This window comes from Caretta caretta, chromosome 10 (genome assembly GCF_965140235.1).
Source record: "Caretta caretta isolate rCarCar2 chromosome 10, rCarCar1.hap1, whole genome shotgun sequence".
In the NCBI taxonomy this organism is placed as follows: domain Eukaryota; kingdom Metazoa; phylum Chordata; order Testudines; family Cheloniidae; genus Caretta; species Caretta caretta.
In genome coordinates, this window is record NC_134215.1 from 62730622 (window position 1) to 62748820 (window position 18199).

An 18199-nucleotide genomic window follows, 5' to 3' on the forward strand; every position below is an offset into this window, starting at 1 on the left:
GTGACTTGACCAGGTCATTCTCTTTAGTCCTGCAGTCAGTCCTATTGAACCGTCTTATGGTGAGCGGGCAGGCGATACGGACAGCTAGCAGTCGTACTGTACCATCTTCTGCCAGGCAGGCAAGAGATGAGGATGGCTAGCAGTCGTATTGCACCATCTTCTGCCGAGCAGCCATGAGATGTGGATGGCATGCAGTCCTTCTGCACCGTCTGCTGCCAGCCAAAGATGTAAAAGATAGATGGAGTGGGTCAAAACAAGAAATAGACCAGATTTGTTTTGTACTCATTTGCCGCCTCCTCCCCTGTCTAGGGGACTCATTCCTCTAGGTCACACTGCAGTCACTCACAGAGAAGGTGCAGCGAGGTAAATCTAGCCATGTATCAATCAGAGGCCAGGCTAACCTCCTTGTTCCAATAAGAACGATAACTTAGGTGCACCATTTCTTATTGGAACCCTCTATGAAGTCCTGCCTGAAATACTCCTTGATGTAAAGACACCCCCTTTGTTGATTTTAGCTCCCTGAAGCCAACCCTGTAAGCCGTGTCGTCAGTCGCCCCTCCCTCCGTCAGAGCAACGGCAGACAATCGTTCCGCGCCTTTTTTCTGTGCGGACGCCATACCAAGGCAAGCATGGAGGCCGCTCAGCTCACTTTGGCAATTAGGAGCACATTAAACACCACACGCATTATCCAGCAGTGTATGCAGCACCGGAACCTGGCAAAGCAATACCGGGCGAGGAGGCGACATCAGCGCGTTCACGTGAGTGATCAGGACATGGACACAGATTTCTCTGAAAGCATGGGCCCTGCCAATGCATGCATCATGGTGCTAATGGGGCAGGTTCATGCTGTGGAACGCCGATTCTGGGCTCGGGAAACAAGCACAGACTGGTGGGACTGCATAGTGTTGCAGGTCTGGGACGATTCCCAGTGGCTGCGAAACTTTCGCATGCGTAAGGGCAGTTTCATGGAACTTTGTGACTTGCTTTCCCCTGCCCTGAGGCGCATGAATACCAAGATGAGAGCAGCCCTCACAGTTGAGAAGCGAGTGGCGATAGCCCTGTGGAAGCTTGCAATGCCAGACAGCTACTGGTCAGTTGGGAATCAATTTGGAGTGGGCAAATCTACTGTGGGGGCTGCTGTGATGCAAGTAGCCCACACAATCAAAGATCTGCTGATATCAAGGGTAGTGACCCTGGGAAATGTGCAGGTCATAGTGGATGGCTTTGCTGCAATGGGATTCCCTAACTGTGGTGGGGCCATAGACGGAACCCATATCCCTACCTTGGCACCGGAGCACCAAGCCGCCGAGTACATAAACCGCAAGGCGTACTTTTCGATAGTGCTGCAAGCTCTGGTGGATCACAAGGGACGTTTCACCAACATCAACGTGGGATGGCCGGGAAAGGTGCATGATGCTCGCATCTTCAGGAACTCTGGTCTGTTTCAAAAGCTGCAGGAAGGGACTTTATTCCCAGACCAGAAAATAACTGTTGGGGATGTTGAAATGCCTATATGTATCCTTGGGGACCCAGCCTACCCCTTAATGCCATGGCTCATGAAGCCGTACACAGGCAGCCTGGACAGTAGTCAGGAGCTGTTCAACTACAGGCTGAGCAAGTGCAGAATGGTGGTAGAATGTGCATTTGGACGTTTAAAGGCGCGCTGGCGCAGTTTACTGACTCGCTTAGACCTCAGCAAAACCAATATTCCCACTGTTATTACTGCTTGCTGTGTGCTCCACAATATCTGTGAGAGTAAGGGGGAGACGTTTATGGCGGGGTGGGAGGTTGAGGCAAATCGCCTGGCTGCTGGTTACGCGCAGCCAGACACCAGGGCAGTTAGAAGAGCACAGGAGGGCGCGGTACGCATCAGAGAAGCTTTGAAAACCAGTTTCATGACTGGCCAGGCTACGGTGTGAAAGTTCTGTTTGTTTCTCCTTGATGAAACCCCCCGCCCCTTGGTTCACTCTACTTCCCTGTAAGCTAACCACCCGCCCCTCCTCCCTTCAATCACCGCTTGCAGAGGCAATAAAGTCATTGTTGCTTCACATTCATGCATTCTTTATTCATTCATCACACAAATAGGGGGATGACTACCAAGGTAGCCCAGGAGGGGTGGTGGAGGAGGGAAGGAAAATGCCACACAGCACTTTAAGCACAGCACTTTAAAAGTTTACAACTTTAAAATTTATTGAATGACAGCCTTCTTTTTTTTGGGCAATCCTCTGTGGTGGAGTGGCTGGTTGGCCGGAGGCCCCCCCACCGCGTTCTTGGGTGTCTGGGTGTGGAGGCTATGGAACTTGGGGAGGAGGGCGGTTGGTTACAGAGGGGCTGCAGTGGCAGTCTGTGCTCCAGCTGCCTTTGCTGCAGCTCAACCATACACTGGAGCATACTGGTTTGGTCCTGCAGCAGCCTCAGCATTGAATCCTGCCTCCTCTCATCACGCTGCTGCCACATTTGAGCTTCGGCCCTGTCTTCAGCCCGCCATTTACTCTCTTCAGCCCGCCACTTACTCTCTTCAGCCCGCCACCTCTCCTCCCGGTCATTTTGTGCTTTCCTGCACTCTGACATTATTTGCCTCCACGCATTCGTCTGTGCTCTGTCAATGTGGGAGAACAGCATGAGCTCGGAGAACATTTCATCGTGAGTGCGTTTTTTTTCTTTCTAAGCTTCACTAGCCTCTGGGAAGGAGAAGATCCTGTGATCATTGAAACACATGCAGCTGGTGGAGAAAAAAAGGGACAGCGGTATTTAAAAAGACATTTTATAAAACAGTGGCTACACTCTTTCAGGGTAAACCTTGCTGTTAACATTACATACATAGCACATGTGCTTTCGTTACAAGGTCGCATTTTGCCTCCCCCCACCGCATGACTACCCCCTCAACCTTTCCCCCTCCCTGTGGCTAACAGCGGGGAACATTTCTGTTTAGCCACAGGCAAACAGCCCAGCAGGAATGGGCTCCTCTGAGTGTCCCCTGAAGAAAAGCACTCTATTTCAACCAGGTGACCATGAATTATATCTCACTCTCCTGAGGATAACACAGAGAGATAAAGAACGGATGTTGTTTGAATGCCAGCAAACATACACTGCAATGCTTTGTTCTACAATGATTCCCGAGTACGTGTTACTGGCCTGGAGTGGTAAAGTGTCCTACCATGGTGGACAGAATAAGGCTGCCCTCCCCAGAAACCTTTTGCAAAGGCTTTGGGAGTACATCCAAGGGAGCCGCAAATGCCAGGGCAAATTAATCATTAAACATGCTTGCTTTTAAACCATGTATAGTATTTTAAAAGGTACACTCACCAGAGGTCCCTTCTCCGCCTGCTGGGTCCAGGAGGCAGCCTTGGGTGGGTTCGGGGGGTACTGGCTCCAGGTCCAGGGTGAGAAACAGTTCCTGGCTGTCGGGAAAACCGGTTTCTCCGCTTGCTTGCTGTGAGCTATCTACAACCTCATCATCATCATCATCATCTTCTTCTTCTTCGTCCCCAAAACCTGCTTCCATATTGCCTCCATCTCCATTGAAGGAGTCAAACAACACGGCTGGGGTAGTGGTGGCTGAACCCCCTAAAATGGCATGCAGCTCATCATAGAAGCGGCATGTTTGGGACTCTGACCCAGAGCGGCCGTTCGCCTCTCTGGTTTTCTGGTAGGCTTGCCTCAGCTCCTTCAGTTTCACGCGGCACTGCTTCGGGTCCCTGTTATGGCCTCTGTCCTTCATGCCCTGGGAGATTTTGACAAAGGTTTTGGCATTTCGAAAACTGGAACGGAGTTCTGATAGCACGGATTCCTCTCCCCAAACAGCGATCAGATCCCGTACCTCCCGTTCGGTCCATGCTGGAGCTCTTTTGCGATTCTGGGACTCCATCATGGTCACCTGTGCTGATGAGCTCTGCATGGTCACCTGCAGCTTGCCACGCTGGCCAAACAGGAAATGAGATTCAAAAGTGCGTGGTTCTTTTCCTGTCTACCTGGCCAGTGCATCTGAGTTGAGAGTGCTGTCCAGAGCGGTCACAATGGAGCACTCTGGGATAGCTCCCGGAGGCCAATACCATCGAATTGTGTCCACAGTACCCCAAATTCGAGCCGGCAACGTCGATTTAAGCGCTAATCCACTTGTCAGGGGTGGAGTAATGAAATCGATTTTAAGAGCCCTTTAAGTCGAAATAAAGGGCTTCATTGTGTGGACGGGTGCAGATTTACATCGATTTAACGCTGCTAAATTCGACCTAAAGTCCTAGTGTAGACCAGGGTTAAACCTGCTCTGTGGATAGAGAGATAAGCACAGCCTCCATCAGGGGAAAGCTTGATGGAAGAGGGTTGCTGGGGGAGTTCTCTGTGACTGTGGGTCTTTTTCCGGTCCCTTGTCCATGCATCCATCGGGGCTGAGTTTGTCTGGGTCACATTCACTGACACGATGGACTCCTTCTGAGAACAGTGGCTACTCACTAGGGTTCTCTACAGTGTCCACTTCTGGTTCACTTGTTTTGACCTAATTACTTGCTTTCCCCATCTCTGTTTGTTCTTCCCCCCGCCCCCCACAGAGTTAATTTCAGGGTCCTGTGGCCCTGCCCTCATTTGAACAGGCAGCCTTTCATTATTCTGGTGGGCTCCACCCACCATTCCCAGGATTTAAATAGGTCAACACCTGTCAGCATTGAACACACATGCACACTGAAAAAACAAAAAACTGTCATGTGACAATTTAATTATGCAAAACAAAGTCTCTTTAACAAGCAATTTATGCTCAGCTTTTGATTCTAATTACTTTTCTAAATTCAGCAATAAAAATCTTTTTCTGCAGCTCCTTCTTGCAGTTTCACCAACCTCACACCTTAAAGCCATTCTAAGATTTCTATGCAGCAAAGCAGGAATTGCTCCAGTTGTCACCATACCAGCTTCACAAAGGGTACAGCACAGGGCTGCCGAGTTTCACAAGGTATCTGTAGTGCAAAGGTGCAAACAGTAGTTTGGCTCTCCATAACAATACATGGCTAGACATCATTTCGCTTTGATGCTTGCTGCAACACATCCAGCTATACATTATGCTGTTCCAGGAGCATGAGATTTGTACATCACTGCACATATCTATGGCTTTAAATGAAGCATATTATTTCAGATATTCAGTCTTTACATGGCCCTTGAGAGGCTGCAGCAGTTTAGTGGGTGATTGAAATATAGCTGGTCAGAAAATTCCACTGAAAATAAAATGTTGGTAGAAAACAGAAATAAAATTTCACTAAATCTCCCTCCCCCTTCATTTTTCAGACAGCTGTAGACTGAATACCCTTTCCTTTTAATCTCTCTGATAGGCATGTGTATGGCATCTGCTATACATATTCCAGGTTTCTGAGACTGAAGAATACTCTAAATTTGTCAGGGGAAAGCAGGTTTACCTGTCCATTGGTTAATGAAGCACAGGAGTAGGAGCCAGGAAATTTGGGTTCTATTCTAGACTCTGGTACAGACTTGCTCTGTGACCATGGTCAAGTCATAACTTCTCTTTGCCTTAGTTTGCCCATTAGAAAAAATAATATAATGATATTACTTATCTACCTCACAAAGTTGCTGTGAGATTTAGGGACATCCAAGAAAATTAATCCAAATTAACTAAAAGTGTGAATTTGAAGTGGATTAGTTAAAATGCATAAAACTGCTTTGTGAACACCCACATTTGGAATTAAAGCAGCCTTAATTTGTTTTAGTTTAGTTTATTCACTTTGGAAATGAATTAAACTGAATTAAGGCCATTTTAATTCTGAATGAGGGGGTTCACGTCGCAATTTAACTAATCCACTTCAAATTCACACGTTTAAATTAATTCAGATTAATTTTCCTGCATGTCATTGCGTACACAAGCCCTTATTCATTTGTGCACTTTGAGATTCTCAGATGGAAGGGTCTATAGCAATGTCAAGTATTAACATTATACTGGTCCATTGCTGCAGCAATAACTGTTAATAGAGAGCACGATCAATTCCATTGCTATTTAAACATATGTCTATACTGCAGTCACAGGATATAAATGCAATTTGATTGGACATACCCGAGCTAGCTTTAATCTAACAAGCAGTACAGCTGCAGCAGCATGTGCTTCAGCACAGACTGTATAAACCTGCCAAAATCCCTGGGTAATGATTTGCAGGGCTACTCCATGCTGAAGTGCAGGCTCCTGAGGCATCACTGCTCCAGTACCCAAACTACCTAGATTAAACCTAACGCAGGTATGTCTACCCAAGTTGCATTTCCATCCTGGTGCTGTAGTACAGACATTCCCAAAAAAACAATGTATCATGTTTACACTACAAGTGACTGATCTGCATTGGACTCAGTTGAATCACAGGTGGCAGTTTGGGTGACTTGAATACTTGCAGTGTGTTGCTCAACAGCACACACAGTTAAGCCTTGTGCCCTCTGAAAGAAAACTGGATTCAAAATGTATTTGTTTAAACAAGTTAACTGAAATGTCAGAGGCTACTTCGCCTCCTGCATATGCAGACATATTTTCCCCTCCTCTATCACACATCAGAAGACAGAGTTTACCAATGCTGAGTCACAATGGGAATATTTGTACAGCAAAACACATGTGACTGAAGAGAGAAGACTGACGTCCACATTTTTTCCTCTCTCCTCCCACCCCATCTCTCCCCCAATACTAAGAGGTAAAGTAGAATAAGCCTTGCACAATTCTGGCTTGAAAAGCATTCAGGAAGGTATGCAGACATCCCCACGTACAGTCTGACCCCTTCTGTTTGTTCACAGAACTCAAACATGACTACTGATAGGAAATCAGATGTCTGGATAAACCCTACTCTAGTTCAATGGCTTCTTGTTATGTCAGTGCTGGATATAGGGTGACCAAATGTCCCGATTTTATAGGGACAGACCCAATATTTGGGTTTTTTTCTTATATAGGCTCCTATTACCCCCCCACCCTCTGTCCCGATTTTTCACACTTGCTATCTGGTCACCCTAGCTGGATATGAGAATCCAAAACCAATGTGGAACCATTAAATGTACCCTTCCAAGGATGGTCTGTGGTTAAGGGACAGGACTAGCAATCAGGAGATCTTGGCTCTACTCCAAGCTCTGCCGTGGACTTCCTGTGAAAGTGTGGGAAAGTCACTTGGGCATTTCCTCTGCTGTAAAATGTGGATAATACCAATACTTAGTCCAAGGGAGCTAGGAGGCAAATTAATTCGGGTTCAAAGAGCACTCTGAGAGCCTCAGACAGAAGGTACTATGGAAGTACAAAGTGTGTAATAGCTGTAGCCTAATGCTCACAGTACAGTATTTTTTTTTAATTTTAACTGAAATAAAAGGGCACCCATTCCCAGTTCCAGGGGCCCTTGGTAAATCTTTTAAAAAATAGTAAACAAGTAAGAAAATTACCAGCACAGAAAAAAAAACCAGCCAGAAAGGCAAACCTTCATAAAATACTATCCCATGCTCTCCCCTAAATACCAGGCCTTAATTCCATTCCCTGCTCCTTAGAAGCCTGAGCAAAGATACGGCTTTTGCAGCATGTCCTGCAAGTCAAGAGATTCAGGATATTTCTTTTGTAAGAAGGGCAGTGAGTTCCAAAGTTGAGTGCCCCTCACAGAAAAATCCTGCCAATAGCTCCCTCCTACATAAACAGAAGTGGATCCAGTTCAGGCACCTTCAGTGATCACTACCTATGGCCACAGGTGCTGGAATTAGAGTGCAGTGGGTGCTGCCACCCCCCTGGATTGAAATGGTTTCCATCATATACAGGGTTTAGTTTTGTTCAATGACTCTCAGTACCCCCACTATACACATAGTATGCCTGCCTATGACAGAATCACATGGCAGAGATGTAGGCTGAAGTTCTGGCTCCAATGAAGGCAGGTCCCAGGCATTTTAAGGTTGTTGTTTTTAGGTAAACACCAACACCTTTAAACTCCACCCAGAACTCAACAGACAGCCAATGGAGATGCCACAGCACTAGTGTCATATGCTCAGCAGGCAGGTAGCTGCACTCCGCTCCAGCTGCAGCTTCCAGTGAACTACCGGGTAGCCCGATGTGAAGTGCATGGCAATAATTTAATCTCAGGGTCATAAAGGCCTGGATGACGTTTCCATGATCTGCATCCAGAAGAAGAGGTTACAACACCTTAGCGAAGCACAAATGTCAGTTCTTCAGGGCAGGGGCTTTGAATGTGTGGTTGTTCGGCACCCAGCACAACAGGCCTCTGATCCTGATTGGGCCTCTGGGCACTGATATAATACGAATACAAAACAATGATCATAAGATTCAATAAATGGCCCTGGCTGCCACTGCCTGATCATCTAACAGCAGCTGGGCCCCTCAACTGCAAACCTGAATGACAACTTGTGGGTGGGAGAGGCCATAATCCACACCACATCTTCCAGGCACTTTCCCCGATTCAGCAGAAGCATCTCAGTCTTCTCTAGAGTAACCTTCACCAAGCTAGGTCTCCTCTATCTGAGGTACTTACATGGCCCTCCATCACTGTAGTATCTGCGTGCGTCACAGTCTTTAATGTATTTATCCTCCCAAACAATGTTCTAATTTTTAACAGGCCGTGTGCGCAAAAAAATAATAATAAAAAAAGCCATCGTCGAAGGCGGAGTGCGCGCGGTGCTTCGCCGTGTGCGCGCGGTGCTTCGCCGTGTGCGCGGTGTTTAAGGTCTGTGCGCACATGCACAGCTTAGTGGGAACAGTGCTCCCAACACTCCCGTGAGGGAGGGATTTATCCCCGTTTTACAGAGAGGCTAGGTGATGGTGGTGAAGGAAACTGAGCCCAGATCTCTCAAGTCCGAGGCAAGTGCCCTAACCACAGGACCATCCTTCTTCTCATCCATGCCTCAATCGCCTTCAGATACTGGGCAAGACACTTGACCATTCCAGATGGGTGGGGAGAGGAGACACAAAGCTGGTTATCATCATGCTGAAAGTACCAAAACTCGTGTCTCCTAATTAACTCATCTCACAGCCTTAGATACATATTAAGCAAGAGGGATGGCAAGATGGTCCCTCATTTTTAGGTCCCTCATCCGGGCTGCCCATCGGTTGGGAAGAACAACCGTCCAAAGCCACCTTCTGGGATCCTTCAGACAGAAAGGGACAGGACTAACTAAGGGTACGTCTACACTTGGTGCTGGAGGTGTAAATTCCAGCTTGAAGAGATTTATCTGTGCTAGCTCTCACTGACATTGCATAGTCACTGCAGTGTGAGTGGCAGGAGGGACTAGCCGCCCTGTGGCCATACCCCTCTGAGGCACTCAGGAAGTATTCAAGCAGCTAACTTCTCCTGACGCAGCTACTCTCCTATTTTTAGCAAGCTAGCTCAATCAGAGCTAACGCAGTTATGTCCCCTCACACTTGAAATTACAAGTCCAGTGTAGACATACTATAAGAATGAACCCATTAATCCCAAGGTCTACAGGTGGATTACCAGCACGTAACGATCAGCAGGATTGAAAGCAGCTCTAAGGGTTAACAATATCGGCATAGACACCAGATTGTCATTGTCACCAGGAGTATTTGCTCTTCCAGTTCACAGCTATTTCCTAGCGTCTGAGCTCAAAGAACTGAACGTCTACTGACGTGCCATGTATGACGAACTAACCAGGCACTGAAAGTAGTGAAAATTGCTGACAGGGAAAGAAACAGAGATATCACTATCTGAACAGTATGTAAAGAAAAACAACAAAAGGTCAGATTTTCCAAAGAGCTCAACATCCATTAGTTCCTAGTGTTCGCAGTGGAAGAACTGATCTCTTTAGAAAGTCTGGCTATAAGCAAACAATCCTCTCCATGACCTGGCTCTATCATACTGCAAAAGAGAGAAAATCCTTCACTGCATTAGAGTTGCCTAAACTCAAATTCTGTGGTCCTTAAGTAAAATGCCTACTGAAGCCAATGGGAATTTTGCTCAATTAAAGATTGCAGCATTTTACCCAAAGTCCTTAGCATATTGCAAAAGTGGAACTCTCAGTGCACGCACTGCATGTATAGGATGCCAATATTGTTGGAGTCCATTAGGACAGAAAAATATATGCAAGGCCAGTATTACTGCTCTGACATGCCTTCAAGGCATTATGGAAACAACTGTAGAGCTGTGAACAGCCTACGTACTTCATGTACATTGAGAACGAATGGGTGCTGGAAATGGGTCCTCTAGAAAGTAGTTTGATCAAAAAATGCCTCTCTTCTCAACCCACTAATCATTTGCTTTGTATTGTGATAGCCTTGTCCTATCTCACACACACGCGCACACACTGAGGATTTCCTCACAGCAAATGCTTCTCTCTGCACAAGCAAGTGAAATGTGGAAACTATTTCACGCTTCTAACCAGACTATGACCATGAGTACGTCCAAGGATTGAGGTGTATGCATGTCCGTTTCTCCCACCCGTCCACCCACACTCTCTTTGTCCCTCTCAGGGCTTTAAACTGTGCTAGAACTGGGCTTTTAGGGCTGGATCCAAATCCTGTGGACATCAACAGGCTTTGAGTCGTACTCTCATACTGAGGCCTCTGAACCACTTTACCTTTAACTTCTTGTTTTCTCCATTCCTTTATACCTCATCTACTAATATAGAAGCTGTATAGCTCTCTTCAGACCTCAATAATTTTCAGGTCATCATTATATGCCTGGCAAAATCAACCACCCCTTCAAGCCTTTTGTGCTAAAATTTGCACCCTTTGACAAGTGGTGAAACTCTCAAAAGGGAACTATTTTGCTTTGATTTGGGGTGCATTTTTACGTGTACATAATTGTATTAAAACTTACATAAGAGTTTCCCTGCTCCCCTACCCTCTCCAACACGGGAACAGCAGTCTGCTGCAAATGTATCAAGTTATGGGCCAGATCCTCAGATGGTGTAAATCAGCATAGTTCCACGAACATCTGGAATGAGTGACCCTTTCAGGAAACAAAATTAAACCTCCCAACCTTCCTCTACTTTTAGAGAAAAACTTTATTTTTTAATGGCTGGAAACATTTGAAGTAATGCTTCATTTTTAGTTTTCAAGGGGACAAGCAGATGTGTCAAGATATAGGGTGAAAGGCTTTCCCCACAGTATCTGTACAAGGCGACTGACCAAAGCAGGATGCCTGATGTAGAGGGAGGCTGAGATTGCCCCCAAAAGTCTGGATAAGAGTCTGACATTTTGGATGCTTATCCACACCCAACACTAGATACTTGAAGGTTTGGCAATACAAATTTATCTCTGGCAGTAGTAATGGATATCATGGCAGGTGATCCAATAACACTTGCAATCAGCTTGTGCCTACGCTTCAAAAGTCATTTAATGCATAAAGATCTTTCAGTGTGACTGGAAGGAGTTTGGAAATAATTGATTCAGGTGTATGGAACCAAGAGGAAATGATTTAGCTTTGTAATTGATACTTGGTGTCAAAATTAATTAAGCATAAATTATACAACTGAAGATGCACATTTGTTTAGTTTGACAAATGGTTTCCTCCTATTGCTACTGAAGAAAACATGCTGAATTTCAGCATGCATTTGTTGTATGGAAAGAAATAAATTAAATCAACATGATTCCATGTAAAACCAAACCTAGGCTTAAGCAGAAGATAATTTTAAACAGCTGCATAGACTTTAACCATCAATATGTTTTGGCAGAGTTTCAGCGGGAAAACAATAGTAAGCTGCCCTTTAAAGAAAGCTCATTTTGCAGGGGAAAAAAGGCTAAGTTATTTCTAATGAACAGAGAAAACTGGACAGTCAAGGTGCCTCAGATACTGGATCTGGGCTAAGTACAGACCTTTTGCTAGACACTACACAGTATTTGCTCAAACAGGAGAAACAACTATTTTGGACCTGTACAAAGCTGTCACACCCAGGGTTTTATGTGCAGCTGGGGCATCTCCCAAGCACAGGTCTGAATCCTGACTTTCCTCAATGCTCAAAAGGAATTGTAACATGGAGCTTGAACAAGTACAAGCATCCCCGTAATAACAGGCTGTGCAAGTCATGTTACAGGAGAATGTCTGTATTATGAAATGGTTTAAAATTCAGGACGCAGTTGGCGCTTACTTACTGGTCATGGGTCATGTTATATCAGTCCAGAATGTTCACTAAATGCATACAAAATTCTATTTCAGATTCTAAAACAGTGATGATATGCCAGTCTAATAAAGATATTGCCTCCCCTTAGCTCCAGTTCCTAAACTTCCCTGTCTAATCTCACCTCCTTTACAGAAGAGTGGTGCAGATTAATTAGTTAATGTTTGTAAGGTGCTCTGAAGATGAAAAGCACTAAGTGCTCAATATTAAGTAGTGTTATAAATAAAACACCACAGGCCGTAGCAACGCACTTCAGGGTGAGTGATTATTATGGTTAAAGTCACTTAATCTTTGTGCCTTAGAACTACCACTGCCATAGGCATATTCTAATTATCCAGAAATGCATAGCCTGTCTGGTCTTGTGGCTTAATTTTAAAATAACTTCTAGTCAATCTCACACTGCGAAGTGGGGCAGTAAACTAGTGAAATGATAGACCAAATAGCATATCCAGTCTACGGTCAAAGTGGACATCACGATGGCTCTAAATGCAATGATTCTTTAAGTGAGGAGCCCCACAACTGGCCAAAATCAGGAAAAAGCAGAAATAGAATTGTGGCAGGGCCATACAAGAAAGTGAAAGGGGAAAAAAAAAGACAAAGGAAGAGGCAGCAGCAGAGAAAGTGCAGGAGCAGCTAGAGGGGAGGTGTGAGGGACCCAGGAGGGGACGGAGCACAAATCATGGCTAAACAACGTTTACAAAGGTGGTGGAAAGCTTTGGGAAAGTGTTAGAAGGTCAGAACTGAAGCCTAAAATCTAACTCAGCATTCAGCACAAAGCCACTATGGGAGTACAGCACCAGGCTGATGAGCTCTCAGACGCCTGGATCACTAAGCAGGTGGGAATTGGTTGGAGTCTTTTCAAGGTTGGTAGTTTCCTGCAGACTTGAGGATCTGAGGTATCCCCTCCTGGATGGAGGCAGAAAATTCTCAAGAGTGCTTCTCCAACCCCACCACAGAACTTCCCTCTTAGCCCAATTTAGTCTCAGCCAGTTGCTCTTCATCCAGATGTTGATGCCTGCAAACATTTGGTTAGCTGGCAGACAGCACTGTTGACCCTCGACAGAAAGGGCATGCAGAGCTGGGTGCAGTCTATATACTATTGGCAACAGCATCCAGGTCATCCTAAAATTTGATATTGGAAGAAAAGCCAATGAAAATCTGTTTGGCTGCATGAGGTCAGGTAAATACAGCCTTCAGACGCTGAAAGTTTAAATACGTACGTTTAGTAGAGGATCCCATTATTCATTTTTTCCAAATACTTTTATTAACTAGAAGCCAAGTCACGAAATACTCATACCATCTCTGTTCTCTGGCAAAGTCACATGGACTTCGATGGGAGTTTTGCTTGAGTAAGGACTACAGGATTTGGTTTGAAAGCTTCTTCTTTCCCAAACAGAGATTTTACTATCCATCTGGCAAAGACCAAAAAAAAAAAAAAAAGGGGGGGGGGGGGGGGGGAGACAGAAGAGAGAATTTCGTTTCTGCACAGCCAAGTCCCAGCACATGGGGTCTGTGTTACATTCCCCAGGCATGGGAGCATTTGGTTTATGTTTTTGCTGTTGACCAAGGCACCTTATTCAACACAGCAAAGCCCAAATGCAGCAGAAAGATCCAAAATGAGTGTCAAAGAAAAAATAATCTATGAAGCTGAATGTGAGCCAGTATCCATTTCTTTAATGTAAATCATATGTGATACAGGCGTACTTGGTGTACAGTGATTGTAAAGATACTCTAGGGACTCATTTATAGAGAAAGAGCTTAGGTCTCTGTACAAGTCAGTGCCCTCTGTGCTGAAAACTAGTTTCTTTCTTTGTACTGACTAGCTCCTTTAAAGGAAACACTTAAAGAGAAGCAATATTTGGGACTGAGCACACCAGGCTACATAAACTCAGGTCATGAGTCCTGCGCAGGCTGGCTTCCAGAAGACAAAAACCCTTCGTAATCATTACAGCTGGCCAGAAATTCTCTGACAAAAACAGGTTTTCCAAGGAGAATGCAGATTCGTTGAAACCAAAATGTTTTGTGGGAACGTCTGAATTTTGATGAACTTTGGCTGAAACACAGGGAGGTTTCTATCAAAAACCTGTCTGGTTTCCTGCTAGCTTGCTTGTGGGCTGCTTGGGAGCCTGGCCTTTCAGGATCCACTGCTCCAGGGCAGCCCTACCATGCAGACCTCCAGAAGCCTCAGCTCTAGGAAGGGCTGTTATAGGTGAGCATCCCAGCTCCACAAGCTTTCAGGGCCTCTTGGCACTTCTAGGCTCCCCACGTTGCAGCAAGGGACTCGTGGGAGCAACCTGGGGAGCCCTCGGGGGCTGGGTTGCCAACCGCTCCATTTCGTTTAGAGATAATTTCTCCGAATTTCCTTTCTGTGGGAAATTTCTAGTTTGAATATGTGAATTGGAACGAAAAAACTTTGAAAAAGCTTTTTCAAAATGTCAGAATTACCCCCAGAACAGAAATTCCAGGTTTTGACCAGTTCTAGTAACCATGCAGCATGCGGCAGCTAGCACATATCATGTGGCTAGCAGACTGGGTAATAATTCAAGAGAGAATTCAAGGGATACAGTGGCACTATATATATAGAGAGAGGAAAGTAGCATAAATATAGACACCAAACTGATCCAAAATCTTTAGGTACTGGGTGGCAGCGTACACTGTTATATATTGGTTTGAGCATTGGCCTGCTAAACCCAAGGTTGAGAGTTCAAATCCTTGAGGGGGCCATTTAAGGGTCTGGGGCAAAAATTGGGGATTGGTCCTGCTTTGAGCAGGGAGTTGTTGGACTAGATGACCTCCTGAGGTCCCTTCCAACCCTGATATTCTATGATATGACTGACTGACATATCTACCGGCAGCTGTACTCATGAATTGGTCAAAGCCCCTTGGCTTTTGCTGGGGATACAGAGAACATATTTCAGAGTCTCCTTTTGTCCAGTTATATGCCCCATATGATTGCTGCTTCTTTAAGTTTGCAGCAAAGGGAAGCTATTTGTTTCCTCTCGTCTCAAAGAGCTCACAATATTAGAGAGAGAAAACAAATGAAAAGCAGCATAAACAGAATGATAAATGCCAATGGAAACAATCCCTCTGTGTTTATGTAGCCCAAACACAGCTTCCAGAAAAGAAAGATTTAGGGTGCAGTTTCTCTGTTATTGATACTCCCTAAAGCCAGACAAAATCCTCGCAACCCAGGCCTTTTGGTTGTCAGATATTTAAGCATGGTAACCTAAATATAGTCACCACCCCAAATATAGCCCATTTACTATCTGCACAGAGTAAAGCAGCAATCAAAGAACCGCTAGATGGGTTTATTTCAGCATTCGATTCTTTTTGCCAGGGAAATGTTTAGGTTTCCTTTGGATCAAACTATGCAGGTCTCTCTGAGGCCTTACATGGTAGCTGTGCATACTTCTTAGGGTAGGACCACACAGCAGAGACCGCGCACCAGCTTGCCTCCCTGAGCTGGCTTGAACCCAGCTAGCACAGGTAACAACAGGGCAGCACAGGCAGCATGCATCCAGCATGGACCCTAGGTACATGCTCAGCTCGCTAGCCTGCTCGGAAACCCACTCTGCAGCCTTCACTGCCACTGTTACCCAGGGTAGCTGGATTCAAGCTAAGCCAGGTAGAGTAGCCTATGCACAGTGTTTGCTGTGTAGACATTCCCTCTGAATCAGTCTAATAAAACTATTACCAAAAGCTTGGGTAACGTTCCTTCCTTCAATGTAGAACCCAACTGCGTGAAGGGGCGAGCCCCAGAGAACACAGTCTAATTTTCCAAAGACTGCATTCCCTTCCCATCTTCTTCTAGGAGCAATTGAATATGTTGCCATTAATCTGTTGACTCCTCTGGAGGTTTGGGTCCTGGCTATCTGAAAGATCAGTTCTGACCTTTCTCTTGTTGTGACAGTTGAGAATAGTCAGGGGCATGCTTGTTAACAGACCTTAGGTTTGAAAATCTGGCAGGGGAAGGGCAGGGGTACTCAAACTCTGGCATTTGCTTCCGTATTTACTAGTCCAACAGAGCTCCACAAAAATCTTTCCATTGCATTGGAAAGACATTGGAAGAGTTTCACTTTCCCACTGAACATTCGTCTGATGCTGAAAGTTAATGAGCCCTCATCAGTGTGTTAACAAGATCCTGAGATGATACTAAAACAGAAGATAACCTGAACAACAAGAGAATAATAAATTGGGGACTGTGGTTAGACATACAGGCAGGAAACCAAATGAGAGTCGTCTAAGGCAAAAAAAAGCTAATACAATACGTCTTGGAAAAATAATTGAAAAACAGTTATTCAACAGAAGGAGAAAACCTGGAAGGAAGTAATGCTGAAGGAGACATAAGAGTGTTAATGGGCAGCAAATGAGATTAATTTTCAATAACAGCAGGGGGAAAAAAAGCCAGTGTAATTTTGAACAGAGATATCACAGAGCAGAGAGGAAGTAATCTTTTTCTACATGACTGATGAGACTGCATATGCACTTAGCAGGTAACATGATCCAGGGGATAATTTTCAAAAGCACCTAAGTTCCACTGCAAGTCAGTGGGACTCAGGTGTTGAGTTGGTGGTGGGACATCCAGCCTGATACCTTGGAGAAGCAGTTAGAGGAGTTAAACGGTGAAGAAATGGAGAAGTCAGGAATCAAAAGGTAGATGTCACATCTGGCTGCCTAGAAATGGGAGGTGAAGAAATGAGGTTGCCTAAGACTAACTTGTAAAGTGAAAATAGGTTCAGGCTGAGAAAGGAGCCATAAAGGCGGCCAGCAGAGATGGGAAGGGAGGTGGAAAAAGAGCCCCTCAAGGTTTTACCAAACTCTCAGCAAATTCTCTTTTGCTGACTAATCTGAGAAATTCCATTTTCTTGCCCCTTGCTATGATTAATGCAATAATCCACTGGCTGCAGCTACCAAAGACTGCAGCATAACTGCTGTTTGTAATGACATTTGGTCAGCTAAATGCTAAGAGATGGGTTTATTTTTAAAAACAAAAATCAATTCAGGACTCCTATGAAAAGTAAAAACACACAACAACCCTACAACTTGAGATGAGGGACATAAGGCAGCAGAAAACATGAACACCTAAAAACATGAAGAAAGAGAGCCCTGGCTATTTTCAGTTACAACAAACAAAATGTTGAGCCCGTATAGCAAAGTTTGCTCATTTTGTTGTCCCCTCTAGAAGGCCAATTAGTAAAGAGCTAGGATTTGTTTATAAAAGAGGAAAGGAAGCTTTTGCTGTGGTTCACCTGTGATGCGCTCTCTCTTACTGCTAGATGTTTTTTTTTTTGCTACAGTATGTCAGCAAATTATGCGTCCTTAATGTCAGAGGAACATCAGGTCTGACACAGCAAACCTTTCAGCTCTGTTTGATTTTTAAGGGGCACATTCCTTGCTAAATACATTTCTTGAAGATCAAAAATTATGCACAGGGTTGTCATCGGCAGAACAAGGCTTCAGGCTAATTCCCTAATACCACTCCCGGGGAAGTCGAGGGGAGTTTGTCTGAGGAAGGGCTTCAGGATTAACCCAGTGTGCTGTGGTTTTTATTTTGCTTTTACACCAAGGCATTTGTGTTACTTTATTGTTAAATGCTGGCTAAGGAGCATTTCTAGCAGCTGGGTGTTAAGCAGCTTGGGATGTTGGAATGTTCCTTGGGCTTGTGAAACCCTGAGGTTAGCTACATATTGAAACTGAGGAGCAAGGGTACAGAACCCCAGCTAGAGTAGCACAGAACAAACAGGACAGATGACAGGCCTGATACTCCCCTTGCTCCAGTCTCACACTAGTGTAATGCCATTGATTTGAGTAGAGTTGCTTCTGATTTATACCAGGATGAGAGGCCCCAAATCATCTTCTGTTAATTCATTTAGTTTATACAATTGGAAGTGAGTCAGTTTTCCCCAGACATGAGTCATCTGTATGAAAGTTGCATCCCTTTGTGTATACAACCCCATAGGGAAAAATAAAATGAGTTTAATTGGCAGAGTTTCCTCCTTCCCATTCTGCTTGGAGAACAGCTCCATCTACCCTGAACTTCAATATGCAGAAGCACAGGGCTTCTGCAGGATCTCTAATGGGGTAAAGGGCATGTTCCAGAGCAGCTGCTCCCTCCTTC

The 18199-nt window shown here is 45.0% G+C and overlaps 2 protein-coding genes across 4 annotated transcripts in view; both read right to left on the reverse strand.

The window, feature by feature from the left end:
* The window catches only part of LEO1 (LEO1 component of Paf1/RNA polymerase II complex), a 167757-nt gene that overhangs the window by 104322 nt on the left and 45236 nt on the right, over window positions 1-18199 (reverse strand). Inside the window, exon 13 of one of the 3 annotated variants that reach the window (XR_012670240.1) lies at window positions 4682-4943. The exons of the other annotated variants lie outside the window; for them this stretch is intronic. The gene's annotated coding sequence lies outside the window, so the exon portion shown is untranslated. Of the gene's footprint in view, window positions 1-4681; window positions 4944-18199 lie in introns of those variants that run through there. 3 annotated transcript variants of the gene reach the window in all.
* Window positions 2091-4536, reverse strand: LOC142073390 (uncharacterized). The gene is made up of 2 exons (XM_075133081.1): window positions 3307-4536; window positions 2091-2722 (listed from the first exon to the last, which is right to left on the reverse strand). Exons 1-2 carry the CDS (start codon window positions 3896-3898, stop codon window positions 2571-2573), a joined length of 744 nt encoding a protein of 247 aa, XP_074989182.1. The 5' UTR covers window positions 3899-4536; the 3' UTR covers window positions 2091-2570.